The sequence below is a fragment of the Lethenteron reissneri genome, chromosome 37 (assembly GCF_015708825.2).
Source record: "Lethenteron reissneri isolate LAM-NWPU_2019-01 chromosome 37, ASM1570882v1, whole genome shotgun sequence".
Classification (NCBI taxonomy): Eukaryota; Metazoa; Chordata; class Hyperoartia; order Petromyzontiformes; family Petromyzontidae; genus Lethenteron; species Lethenteron reissneri.
In genome coordinates this window covers 10,162,410-10,176,777 of record NC_083815.1, presented here as the reverse complement: position 1 = coordinate 10,176,777, position 14,368 = coordinate 10,162,410, and the positions used below count along the sequence as shown (strand labels likewise).

Below are 14,368 nucleotides of genomic sequence, written 5' to 3'. Positions count from 1 at the left end.
AGAACATTTTAAAAAATAACTTTCATAGTGAGCAGTGCACCACAACCCCGAAAGATGAAATCACAGGGCTCTACCTACAGTGTGGCGTGATTTTAACAAGTCTCTTTGTCCACCCTAGGAGCGATCTTGTCATATACCCGGCAAAGTGTGTGCACCATGTCAAACACGAGGTGACCAAACCAGTCATGAGTGACTGAGCAGAGGCCATGAAGTCATCTCAATCACCAAAAAACCTGTTAAAATTGCAGGTGAAATTCAGGTTTCTTGTCATTTCAAAACAGCACTCCCATGTTGTGTCTTCCCATATCAATATATTGTAAGTTTTGTCCATTAGCCTATGAGCTCTCCAGACTGATGTTATCCAGCTGCATTTGTTTATGCAAGGACACTCTGGAGAGGTTTTCAACGTTCTGGGTGAAATTAGCCGAAGTAGGATTATCAAATATTTGCTGCTGGTTTGCCAGTTATTATCAGCTATATCACTCCATCTAAACCATGGGGCCATTGTCAATGAAATAAATATTGTATGTATGCTAATTATTAGTTGTTGTGGTGCATCATGGGCCATGGCAAATATAAACAGTCTTCCGTTGTGTGTCTCTGCATAGAAAAACAGGTAATTTTTAGTCATCGACCTATTGGCTTTCCAGAACAATTTTTTTTCTAGTCGTGAATTAATTCCACTTGCATTGGTGCTTGAAAAGGCTATTTCAAACGAAAGGAAAAAGCAGTACAGCTCATTTGAAGGGCAAAGTGACCTTTATTAAAAATATATACGTGTAAGACGTAGCAAAGGGGTTTAAAACAAAGGCAGTCGCATCCAACGGCGACATTACAAGTTATTCTGAGATGATGAAGAGACAATCGTTGGGATTATCCCAGTGAGTTTTCGCGACACATGTGCCGGCACACTTATATAAACCTTCCAAAAAATTTGGAGTCAATAGCAATGTACCGTAAGCACACAATGCGTGAGAAGATCACACCGAAGTAAATGAGCTACGATGCCACTGGAAGACGGAGAGCCACTGTGCAGTTTCAAACCTGGTTCCAGGAAACGGGGGGATTTAGGTCAGTGTTTGAGGAAGAGCAGCAGGGAGATGTACGACGCGATCTCAGCCAATCGGCAAGGCGTTACTTACGAGCGAACGTCCCATGGATCACGGTGACTGAAGCGTATTGACAGGGCACGGCGTGTCACTTGCACTATGCTGTATTCGTGTAAAATATCCCACTATTATCACGAAATTCCCACGACTGTCAAGGCAAATCCATAACAGAGGCTTTTGGGTTGAATCGCGTAAATAGAAATGTGTCGTTAACCCCACCACCTCTCGACACAGCCAGTTAGTAAGGGGTTTGTCACTTAAACGAAACCTCTATTATGGATACTATTGGTCGCGAAAGCTGTCGAGGGAAATACTTTCAGCTTATTTTATTATGCGCACGAGCCTACATTGTCCACGGGAGATGCATTGTTTTCTTTTTTAATCAACTCTGACTGGAGCAACACTTGCTTATGTATCAGGCAAAAAGGTAAAGATGCCACCATGCAAATGCACAAGGGACCTCCACTAGAGGGAGCACTGGAGAGAATCCCCCCTCGAAGAGGATATTTGACCTACTCCTCTACACTATCCAGATGACTTGGAAAAAGTGAGAATGCCCACACTTTACCCCACCACAGTCGACCTGTCGTTCGACTATTAGTGGTGCGACTATTTATTCTGCTGGGTGGATATAAGTCATGAGAGATTACAGAACAGCTGACCTCTGGGTTTAACACATTCCTACGGAGGGAGCTGGTAGGAACGATGGGTTGCTCGGTCAATGGCCAGGGTCAACGGCGGCGTGGTGTATTCCGCAAATATGGCCGACTGTGAGGGCGGGCACAAGCCGGCGTGAGTAGGTTAAACGTTGAGTTTTATAAGGGCACCACGGGGTGACCAGCCCCTCCCCACCCAGCCCCACCCCTCCCACCCCCCACCCAGCCCCACCCTCCCCACCCAGCCCCTCCCCACCCTCCCCACTCAGCCCTCCCCACCCTCCCCACCCTCCCCTCTCCACCCAGCCCCACCCCTCCCATTTTTGGATGCACGACGGACGGACACAATAATCCCCTGTGGGCTGGTAGAACCAGGTGGTTCCTACCAGTATAAGTTTCAGTGTGTTGACCATCACACCATGGCAGCATCCGAGTTGTCTAATAACAATAGAGTAAATTATTGATTTTTTTGACCCCGTAAAACATCACTTTTATCAAGAATCCTGCCCGGAATGCTGTGAAAATTCTATTCAGCATCTCAGATGAACCACGCGTGTCCAGATAGAAATACACGCACGAGGAACAGAACAAATGTCTCATCGGATAAATAATAAAACAACATATCTCATGCACGCACCTGTCCCTTCAAATACATATATAAAAGCATATTTTAAACTTCTGATCAACCACGAGGCCTTTTGGGAGTGCTCAAGTTGCGCAGCATTGGTTAAACAGGTTTTGACGTATAGTGTTTAATCAGCAGTGTCAGGCTTGCTTGCAACCGATGCTAGGGAACTGGCTGAAGATACAGTCAACAACTCTACCTTGAGGACAGGGGTCCTAGTTCGAAGCTGAATTGTATAATACATAACGCGAAATAATCTTAATCACCGTGAAGAATATCGGTAACAAAAAAACAAAAAATTCCCAGAAGACAAATCAGCAAACCTATTTGCTGTACTGCCTACTGCAGACTACATACTAGTGCGACTGGTGGGTCTATTGCGCTATATGTTATTGCTAAGCAATATACAAACCCCGCTCTCTCGTTCTATATTGCGTTTACATCTGCCGTATATATTTGTTTTTAACCCATAAATGCTCCACGAAACGCATCATGAATCCATGCCGCTGAGCCAGCTTGCTGCAACCAACGTGTTTGCGTTTTTCTTTCTCTCTCTGCGGGTCAATGCAGATGCTTCCTTGCGGGCGCTGCAGAGAAACGCGCTACCCGATGAGGATGCTGCCCAGTGTTCAGAGGTCTCGGTGTGTTTGTACTAAGCAGGCGAAAGCTCAGGTCGCGTCGCTGTGGCCACATTAGCCCTGCCTCATATCACAGTCGCATATAGTACACGTGGGCTCCAGAGGATCGATAACGGAGAAGCGGTGTCAAGAAGCAACGATGTTTCCCCCCCCCCCTCATTTCGTGAAGTGAGCGCATATTAAAAGACATCCCTGGGCACTGACGCGTTAGCATCAGATGCATGGTCAGAATGCATAATAATCACACGCAAAAAAATATCAATTTCTACTTTTCGTCATGAATGTCCATTTGTCTTCATTATCTTTTCAAATAACCTTTCTTCGGTGCCTTGTACCGCTTAACCATTAGTTTATAATTCAGAATTTAATTTAAAATGTGCAATGGTCCATCCACATTCGTTCATGTAATTTGTTACGTGTGATAATTTTCATGAAACTGCGCCGCTCGTTCTGATGAATGTGCTCTGGGCAAAAGATGGTGATTAAAGGTGGTAGCGGTGGAAAAAACGTGGCCGGGTTATTCACGTCCCCATAACGATGCTTAAGTACCTGACCTGCATCACGAACGTCGCATCTATCAGCATTGCCATGCACTAATGATTCCCGCACGAAAAAAGGAATTGGGTCTGGACTACCGCAGTGCAACAACTCACCGTTACACCATCACGTGATATGTCGTCTTAAGACCTCCAGAGCTAAGTGTGGTTGGGCAAGGCCAGTATTTGGAGAAGCAGGCTGGTTCTCAGTTGGGCAATAATAAATCACAAGCACCCAACGAGAGATATTTTCCATTCATTCATCACCCACAGTCAGCAAACGTTGCACCAAACGTGTAACCTATTGCGACAGCATTCGCATAAACTGCTCTCGCTGCCATACACCGGTATTTTCCAACTTGAGCCAAAAGAAATATACTGATGAAAGTAGCAATTCCGGGAAGGTGATTGTGATAAGCTGTTAAACTATGATCCTGTCCCCTGTGTGGACATTAGGCATGTGAAGATAGATGAATTCATTGGTTAAAAATCGATTGTTACGCTCATGGTTCACTGCAAGAAGCCGTGCATGTAAAGAGCGACATGTGCTTTACCATGTGCGTATAACGATGTACGCATTACCATGTGCGCATTACGGTCTGCATATAATAATGTACGCATGACGATGTGTGCATTACGGTGTGCATATAACGATGTGTGTATAATATGTGCGCATTATGATGCGCACATTAAGATATGCGTAAAACGATCTGCGTATAACGATAGGTGTATAACGTACCCCAGTTACTGTATATGCAAATTCGATCATTTATAGTCGCTGAGAAACACATCTCTTGCTAACGTTAGGCAAATGGAGCAGAACGCCAAACAACGTAAAAAGTAAATTAATAAAACGAAATGAAAATTGTCTTTTGAGATTCTGGAATTATTCCTCTATAATGAATCCTCGATTGATTCTTCAATTAAATCTTGACCAAAATCTTGACTGTCATGGTGACTATGTATGTAACATCTTGTTTCTCGCTTAATAGACATGACTGATCCAGTGGCATGCTTAGAGAACAAACACAGCACACATATCTGTGTTAGTCATGGTTGTCCTGGCTAAAACTCCATTACAACTCAACCATTTGTTTTGACAGATTCCTCTCATATGGATGATTCATGATTTTTATTTCAATTGAGGGAACCGAACAGGATTTTCAAATGAGATGTGTTTCTCAGCGACTATAAATAATGGTAAATATTGCAAAGCGCCCAGACATGCCTCAATGATTTTAGGGCCTGCATTGAGATGTTCGGAAGAAAAAAAATCCTAGCATTTGAAAGCTAAAAGATCCCACTTGATGTCCTACTATCTTATTCCCATGTCAAAGGTCCACGGCGAAGTTTCACGAACCCTCTTCCTCGACTGCTAACTCCTTGACATCTCATGTGCAGTGGGGTGAGTGAGCTTCACAGTTCAGCGGGTAAACAGTACTTGGATGATTTCAGCACACGAAAAGGAGAGTAGCAACGTGACCAAACTCCGCTTTTGTGTGGGTTTCTTTCAGCTGAGAATTACCTAAAATACTGCTCTCTGTAGCAACAATATATACATGGGAAACCTCAGGCACACTGTGTCACATTAAGTGACATAGAATATTGACGGAAAAAACCATCACAATGTAGTTTCTATTTGTTCTGGTATGAACTGCACTGATGAAAAGTCGACCAAAATTTAACGATGAGCCGAATAAGCATTCCGCATCCATGGCCGAAATCCAGAAAGCTGTTTTGAAACCGCACACAAACTTTCCTTGAAGCAAATTTAAGGTTTTCGTGACTGCAGGGATTCATCTTCTTGGTTCTTTCGGTAAAGTCACGTAGAAGGAAAATAATAAAATAATAAAAATAAAACATAATAAAATAATTATCACGACGTTTCGGCCACAACGCAAGCAGCCGTCTTCAGGTGGAGAACAGGTCTGTCGAGAAGGCAAACGTCGTGAGAATTATTTTATTATGTTTTATTTTTATTATTTTATTATTTTCCTTCAAAGTGACTTTACTGAAAGAACCAAGAAGAAGGCAAATTTCAGGGTTGAAACGGAATGGCCCAAGTTGTGGGCTTCAAGCAAAGTGCCCAACAAACACCCCACCACCACACAGCCAGGCTTCCATCTTCCTCCACACACACCTGGATTATCAATGACCTCACCACCACGACACAGCCCAGCTTCCACCTTGCGCGGAAATGATGAGCAGTGCTTAACCGGATCCACACAAACCACGGAATATGTGGAAAGCTAAACCATAAGTGGAAAATCAAAGACTCCCTGCTGCGTGCGACTATGGCTATGAGCTGTACACCATGGGACACGCAACTTCACCATGCCCGGTATATACATTTGAAGGCGGCATATCTACAATTTTACCAACTCTCAGACAGAGCAATTGAATGGCTAAATCACTTAGAATTGAATCTATATTAGTCCCTCTTGATAGGCCATACGAAAGAAGAAGATTGCTTTCATAAACCCTAGGGGTGTAACTTCTGTTCAGCGCTACACATCACGGGATGGATAATGGCTGAGGATAATGTTGAAGGTGAATTTTATATTTTAAGATTGCTTCAACAGAAGATATGCTCACTCATTAATGTATGGTGCAAATAGTATAAGTCTTGGCACAAAGAATTGTCCTTCGCAATTATAAACATTAAATTATGTATGTTGGCTCATTCCTTATCATTATCACAAATCATTTGAAGATGGATCAATTTATGTACTATTTCGATATATGCTAGATCAGTAATACAGCGTACAGAAGAGAAATACATTGTGGCAAGCAAATCATTTTGAATTTGCATCTGAGAATGGGTTAGTTGTCTAAGAAGAAGAAAACCCATTCTCTTCTATATTTTGCATGAACTACGACAACATATAAAGTGTCTCAGTGATAATAGAAATATTGAAGAGTTCTCATTTCTGTTTTCAGTCTTGAGCCAGTAAGATAAATTATGCATTATTTTGCATGAACTATAACAATATATAAAGTTTGTCAGTAATAATATAAATGTTTAAGAGTGCTCACTTCTGTTTTCGATCTTGAGCCAGGAGTAGAAATTCAAACATTCCCATGGCCGGGGGCCATTATCAGAATGGGACAACACATTTGCGTCCATGCTATATCCTATTAAACGCCGGCAGCAAAACCAAAAATTAAATACGAATAGAAAATGGACACAGTGAAGATAATTCTAGATTAGAAGCTTTCGTGACTGCAAGGATTCATACTCTTAGTTCTTTCGGTAAAGTCACGTAGGTAAAAAATTAAAAAAAAATTTATAAAAATAAAACAATAAAAATCACGACGTTTGGGAGGCAACACAAGTCTCCGTCATCAGCTGGGACTGTCACAGCCAGATTTGCTGCATCAAGTGAGGGAGGGATTCAAGATGTAAGCTCTTAAGTACCAATTAAGGGGGAGGAAGATACTCGTTGCATCACAACAACACATTTTGAGTAAACTGAACACTTTGGTGTTGCCTTTGCAGAGGGCATCAACATCCAGGCCATTTCCCGAGCGTGAACCCCGTGAGAGATATCATGAGCCCAAGCACCAAAGCATCTCTCGTACAATTGTTTCCTCCTTGAAAAAGGTGTAAAGGCGACGATTCTAGTTGGCTGTAAGTCTCCTTCACAATCCCGAAGAGGTAGCATTTTCAAAACTCGTAATTAGTAGGGTTGCTTTGGTACATACTTTGTGTAACTGCATTTCTGCTCCTTTTTGCCTTCGATAACAAAAATAGCAATACACCCCAGTCTTCTTCATCTTCTTCTTGTTTTTGTTGATCTGAGCCATTTGAAACTTAAGATTTTCTTTCCCGGATGAAAAGGCCCTCTCCGCTGAAGTGCAATCGATGTTACGGTAATTGCTGCGTGGGACGTGACTCCAATTTGCGGGTGACGCACGTTGGCTAAAGATAACATCATGCACACAGCCCGCACGGCGAGGCACAAACGGAATAAGACATCATAAAACTGAATATCCATGAGAATAAATTGTGATGCATAGCTTGGTGTACTTGTGTATATTGTGGGGATGAGGATTTGCTTGCAGGTCATCGTGAAGTCACGTTGTCTCCCCGCTCAAATGAGGAGGGGGTGGTCCTGCTCATATCTCTTTGTTACCCAGAGCCAGTGTTGGAAATTCCTCATTCCTATGGGGTGGCCCAGTCTTTCCAGAGGGTTAAATCACTGTTGACGTCCTACACGATGGTACTATTAATTTTCTCTACTTCAGAGTGAAAGATACACAAATTGGTATTTAATAAAAAAAAATATCCTTCATTTATGGGAATGTGTTGTTCATAAGCTCCTATTATGGTGTACATAAACAGACAAACTCTATTTGCACGGTTGGTTTGCTTGTATTCATTTGTAGAAATTCAATAACAAGTGGATACTGCTGTGGTGTTGTAATGGTGAGCACACTGAACTTGTAATCGAGAGGGCATGGGTTTAATCTCTCAGCTTGGCAGCTGAAACAATGGTGAAAATTTCTGTTCACCCAGCGTTATAAATGTGTAAACCATCTTCTTGGTTCTTTCGGTAAAGTCACGTAGAAGGGAAGTAATAAAATATTAAAATAAAACATAATAAAATAATTCTCACGACGTTGTCTCCCCGACAGACCTGGTCTTCACCTGAGGATGGCTGCTTGCGTTGTGGCCGAAACGTCGTGAGAATTATTTTATTATGTTTTATTTTTATTATTTTATTACTTCCCTTCTACGTGACTTTACCGAAAGAACCAAGAAGATGAATCCCTGCAGTAACTAAAGCTTAAAAATCGAAATGTGTAAACCACATTTAGTCGAAAGGGAGTCCACTTGTGGTGGGTTAAAGTGTGGGTATTTCGACCCTCTTCAAAGTCCTATGGCCAGTTTGGAAGTGTAGACCAAATACCTTCTAGAAAGGCTTTATATAGCTCTCACTAGCAGAGGTCCTTCTTATTTTTACTTATTTATCCAGGAGAGCCACACTGAGCCATAGGACTCTCGTTTGGAAGGCTCCTGCCACATAGCGTCATTCATGCGAATAGCATCCAAAAACGTTGAACATTAATTATATATAAGAATCAACTCCCATATGCAGCCACTACCAAGCAAATAAAAACCCTACTGCTACCAAGAAAAGAACATTAACAAACAAATTAAGAAACGGCACCAAAACAGAAAAGCACAGGCAACAAAAAAAGTTATCACAACAAAGAAATAAAGGCCATTAGGGTTTTTATTTTGAGACGTTTACGCCAATTCACGATGAGTGTTTATTATACAAGTGGGACGAAACCGGAGCACATGGAGAAAACCACACGTGCGTAAGGGGGCAACACTCTATCCCCGTACAGATGGAAGCAGATGGAGATTAGTCCACTTGCTATACTTTCATGAAATGGCTCCTCCTCGACGCCCACGGGAAGGGAGTTGCACAAAATCTGTGCAGTGATCACCAACAGGCGACGTGCATGGGCACCGCCGCCCGGCTACCAGCAGCAGCGTGAATACGTAATTGCAGGGCTGCACCTTTACGTTGACCTTAACCAGCACTATTTTGAACCCGTGCCTGAGCGGCATTCAGTACTTGCCATGTGCTGCAGCCAGAGGTGGATTAAACTAAAGAAACTGAACATTCATCTGGTATAGCTCTTCTTCAGCAAGCGACCTGGCCACAAATGATAGCCCAACGAAGTGGCTTATCACATGGAAATGTATAGCAGGCAAATAATCTAAACGCGTGATGAGATTACGGGAGGACCCGAGGTAAATCCATGCGACCGCGGGGAGAACACAAAAACTCAAAAAATACATTCATCAGGGTCGGGATCGAACCCTCAACCACCTGGAATACCAGGTGAGGGAGTTAACATCTCGCCAGCGGAGCGCCCTGGATAACTGGCATTGCGGGACAGAGGGCATTGTCACCAGGCTCTTGTTAAATCCCCGGCCGTTGCGCTGCTGACAGCGATCTGAGGCTCGCCCGCGGTAATTATTCCCCGGGAACGCGGGGCAGACGCGCGCAATCTGCGCACACAGCAGGGGTGGCCCGTGCTTTTGTAGTGACCGGTTGGCTAAACGGTCGCCTAAAAGCAGCACGCGCTACATCCTCTCAGTCATTATCCTTGAGCCGGACGGTGCCTCCTCGGCAGTCTGGCAACGAAGACACCGACACGCCGAGTTCCCACCTGCAACAACCCCAATTACGAGATGTCGAGTGGGCTTGGGGCCACATCCGTTATTAACGAACACGGCGACGTGGAGGTGGTGCGGTGGTTCTTGAGCGAATGCCATGCCGGTGCATAAGCCGCGAGCCAGTACCTTGTGCACACTTTGGGTTTCCAGGAATCTTACGAATTAGTTGACCCGAAAAGGCAAATAATTGACAATTCCCATGGAGGCATTAATTGTTTATCAGGGCCCTCTATCATGTATTTATGTGTATCCGTATGGTCAGCCCCTGCTTATCTATCAGTTCGATCAGAGAAATGACCCCGGAGAACCGGTTCTGTAGAGAAAAGTGACGACCGCGAGGGACTATCCTTCCGTTACGTTTTCCCGAGGGCTGTGCTGAGATGTAAATCAACTTTGAGGGCGCATGGCTTTCAAAGTGAATGAATCCAAAACGCAAAACACAGTCAAAATGAGGTTTATAAATTTAATTTTCTGAGGCAGCCGGTGACAGTCATGCTTTTATTATGTATGTGGCTAGCGATTGTGTAGAGGTTAGTATTTTGCGCGACAAACTCAGTGAACCGAGTTTAATTCCTGCTCACGGCCAACACCAGTGACGATTATCTGAGCAGGTCCTGGGCCTTCCCAAGGTCGACTCAATGAGTACCTGGTGCAGTGTGTAAACATCGCCACTAGAGAGACAAGGGCGGTCAGGTGTGGTGCTGGCCACCCACCCCCTCGTGTGCAGTGTCGGCCTTCATATGTGCTCGCTAACAGCACTTGCCCCAGCAGTCTGTTAAGGCTAGAATGGGATCTTTGTTTTGGCTGTATGTTCCTGCTGGTGGGGAGTGGTGGCACAGTGGTTAGCGCAATATGCTAAGCACCCGGTGATTCGAGATTGCTTCCAGCTCATAGCATATAACAGTGGCAAATATTTTAATCTTCCCGAGGTCAACTCAGCCTTAATTTAGTACCTGATGTGGTGTATTTAAAACATCAGCACTTGCGAAACAAAGGTGGCCAGGAACGTTGCTGACCACCCACCCTCTTGTGTGCCGTGCCGACCTTTATAGGGGCTGGCTAACAGCACTTGCCACAACAGTGTATTAAAGGCTATATGGGAGATATTTATATTTCTACAAGAGGATGTATGTATCAATCCACCAACAGATGATGGCCTTCCCGTGCAAATCAGTACTGGTTTATAAAGGGGCCCCAATACCGATTCACATATACGTTGCTGCTAATGTTAGCCATGGCTGGGAATATAACTCGGGTCGCCGGGTTCACAACACAGCCTGTGAAACACTCTACCCCATGTACATGTGGGTATACATAAGGGCTGTATGGGACAAACACTCCAGGGTCAGGTTAAGCCTATCTCGGGTACCCATTCCTGCAAGGGTAAGGCTGGTCGGACTTTGTGGCAATTTTTTCTAACCATCAACCACGTGGTAGGACGGACGTGGCGCTAGGCGCACGTGGATCGTGCCGAATTGCGCTGCCTCAGAGGCACACACACACACACAATTCCCCAGCACGGTCAGGTGTCACAACCTCAGCATTGCCCTGGTTGTGACCTCTCCACCCGCCGCCCAAGAGGAGCTGGGATGTCACTCCCCCCGGCGGTGGCAATGACCGCTAATGAATAGCAGCGACTCGTGGGACTGTCCTAAAATTGGCCACGAAACAGCCACTGGGGGGAGGGGGGACACACAAGCTGCCAGTAAGGCCACGTGAATTTCACCAGAGGGTCCTGATTTTTGAACCACAACATGGCCTCGGCCACTCACAAAACGCACGGAGAAGATAATTGCAGCCGTGCGTCGAAGGTTGCCTTGGCCCCGATCACCCGCTCTTTACTGTTGGCTTGACTGCTTTCTCCAACAGTATGACCAGGCAAAGACAGGTAATTGTGGTCGGTCTGTAGATGTATGTGTGTGTGTGCATATAGTGGAGCGGTTAGCGCACTGCGCTACGGATCTGGCCACCCAAGTTCGATTCCCACTCATGGCCAATGCCAGTGACGATTATCTGAACTGGTTCTGGGCTTCAACTAGGTCATCTCAGCCTCAAAGGAGTACCTGGTGCGATGTGTAAACATCGCCACTGGGGAGACAATGTCTGTCAGGAGTAGTGCTGGCCACCCACCCCCATATGTACCGTTCTAGCCTTCGATGGTGCTCCCTAACAGCATTTCCCTCAACAGTCTGTTAAGGTTTGTAACCATGTATTTAAAAACCGTTGTGTCCCTCCAACGCAAATTTTATTTTGCTCGGCGAACTGTACATGTAAAATTATCTCGTGATGATTATTTGTTTTTTAAGTTGTGGTTATAGTACTCGAGTGACGTAACTTTGGTGCTTGTTTCATCTTTGTACCCAAAAAATTGTATCCCAATTGTCCTATTGGTGTCACGCCACGAAGGAAAAATGAACATTCTGATATCACACACAGCAGTGCAACCCCTTCGTGTTTCCTCAACGCTTCGTGTGAGAGAATATCCCACGGAGACAAATATCACGGAACCACTTCCAGAGATCACTTCAAGTCACCTCTGCTTTGCACAGCAGGAGGCAGCAACTTTCATACTTTCGATTTAAAGCTTTCGTGACTGCAGGGATGCATATTCTTGGTTCTTTCAGTAAAGTCACGTAGAAGGGAAATAACAAAATAATAAAAATAAAACATAATAAAATTCTCACGACGTTTCGGCCACAACACAAGCAGCCGTCCTCAGGTGAAGAAACAGAGCTGTCGGAAAGACAGCGTCCCAATGAACACTGCTAAGCTTGGCAGCGCATTATTAAGCTGGGTGGGAGTAGCAGAGCGCCTTGATAAAGGAGTTTACATATCAACAGAGGAATTTAGCATATTGACACTAAAGAACTGCAATTACCACTACTACCATACAATAAACCGATGTGAAAAAACTAAATATGAACTACATAAATGTAATCAATGTACTCAATATACTTTCCAATAAGCTGAGCTATTCACATTAAGTAACTGGGTATACACTACACTATATAATGACTACCATATAGTGAACCGATAAATAAACTAAAATAGAAACTACATCAACATAAGCAATATACTCAATATACTCTCCAATAAGCTGAGTTTACATATCAGCAGAGGAATTTAGCATATTGACGCTTTAATCACTGACACATGCCTTTGGTGTGAATATACATCCCAGATCTCAACTTGTATGTTTTTTTATATAATGTCAATGCAACAATGTTTTCACTCACTCTGTGATGGAGGGTACAACTGTTATATAAAAGCATTTTTGTTTTCTCACAAACAATCCTGCAAACTTTTGTCAAACAGCCCAGGGTGTGCACAGCCTCCGCGCACATCTTCAAAAGATATTTCAATATCGTTTGTGTCATCTTCCTTTAATCATACCGCCTGCTGTGCTCGCACGCTCGCTCTCTCGAGCGCTGAATCTGTGCAGACATCACGACGTGGGTGCTGGGGGGGGGGGGAAGTCAATGTGGGGGAGCAGCTCCAGCGGGGGTGGGGGGGTACGAAACGCGACGAGGCCAACCTGGTTGTAGAGGGCGCAGACGTGGAGGGCCGTGTTTCCCGACGCGTTCTGCACCCTCGTGTCGGCCCCGTAGAACAGCAGATGCTCCAGGTGCTGCACGTTCCCATAGCGGCACGCCTGCAAGCGCACACGCACGCACGCACACGGCGAGGTACTCCAAGTCTCAATTGCACAAGGCTGCTGATGCTACCGCATCCTGCATTGCATGTACGCGGGATTCGAGCAGTGAGTTGCGCGTGGTATGTATGTATGTTGAAATTCTATCGCACGGTTGGCTACGTACGGCATGAAAGACGTTCGTGTGTACGTATGTTTGTTGAACTTCTTTCGCGCCGTATTTAGCCAACCATCCTAATTGGAGGTGCGAGGGAAGGACAACAAACTAAACACAAAATGCAGTTCTAAAGAAATGCTCTTTCAATCTCGAAGTTCAACATGCATATTGACATGTTCACTCACTACTCGCCCCCACGTATATGCAATCTGGACCACACCTTGTTGGAACACTCAACAGCTCCTCGCATGCAGTGTATAACATTTCCGTGTGGTTCCGTGGATAAACGGCTCGACTCGGAATCGGAGGGTTGGGAGTTCGCCTCCTAGAAGGCGGTTGGCTCAGTCCATCATCACGCTGGGATAAGCGGTATCACATCAGTGGCATTCACTGGTGGCTAACTTATGGCACTGACTTGCCAGGGGAAAATGGTATTTCCAACCACTGGCTCACGGCTGCCCAATAGGGATGCACAATGCCTCTTAGATGTTTGGACATGAGAACACTTTTACCGTTGATTATTTTTCATATTATATGAACAAAGTCAGTGTTTGAACGATCAATTCAAACAAAGTGTGCAAAAGTATTACACCACCGATTTGACACTGGTTTGTGTAGCTTTTTATCTTCCGCTTGAATTTACTCAATACCCCCTCCACCCCTCTCTTGCAAATATAGATGTGTATTTCATTGGGGCTCTTCGAGTGAAAGTGTATCGACTCTCAAACAAACAAAGGGGTAGCAATTATCTACGTTGGCATTCGTGAGCCAGTGATGGAAATTCAGCATTCCATGT

General features: G+C 44.6%; 1 protein-coding gene across 4 annotated transcripts in view; it reads right to left on the bottom strand.

Moving 5' to 3' along the window:
• Positions 1 to 14,368, bottom strand: part of LOC133351440 (SH3 and multiple ankyrin repeat domains protein 3-like) — a 631,852-nt gene that overhangs the window by 307,622 nt on the left and 309,862 nt on the right. For all 4 annotated transcript variants that reach the window (XM_061566655.1, XM_061566657.1, XM_061566656.1 and 1 more), the window contains one exon: positions 13,299 to 13,415. In XM_061566655.1, the coding sequence (XP_061422639.1) occupies positions 13,299 to 13,415 (117 nt within the window). The remainder of the gene's footprint in view (positions 1 to 13,298; positions 13,416 to 14,368) is intronic.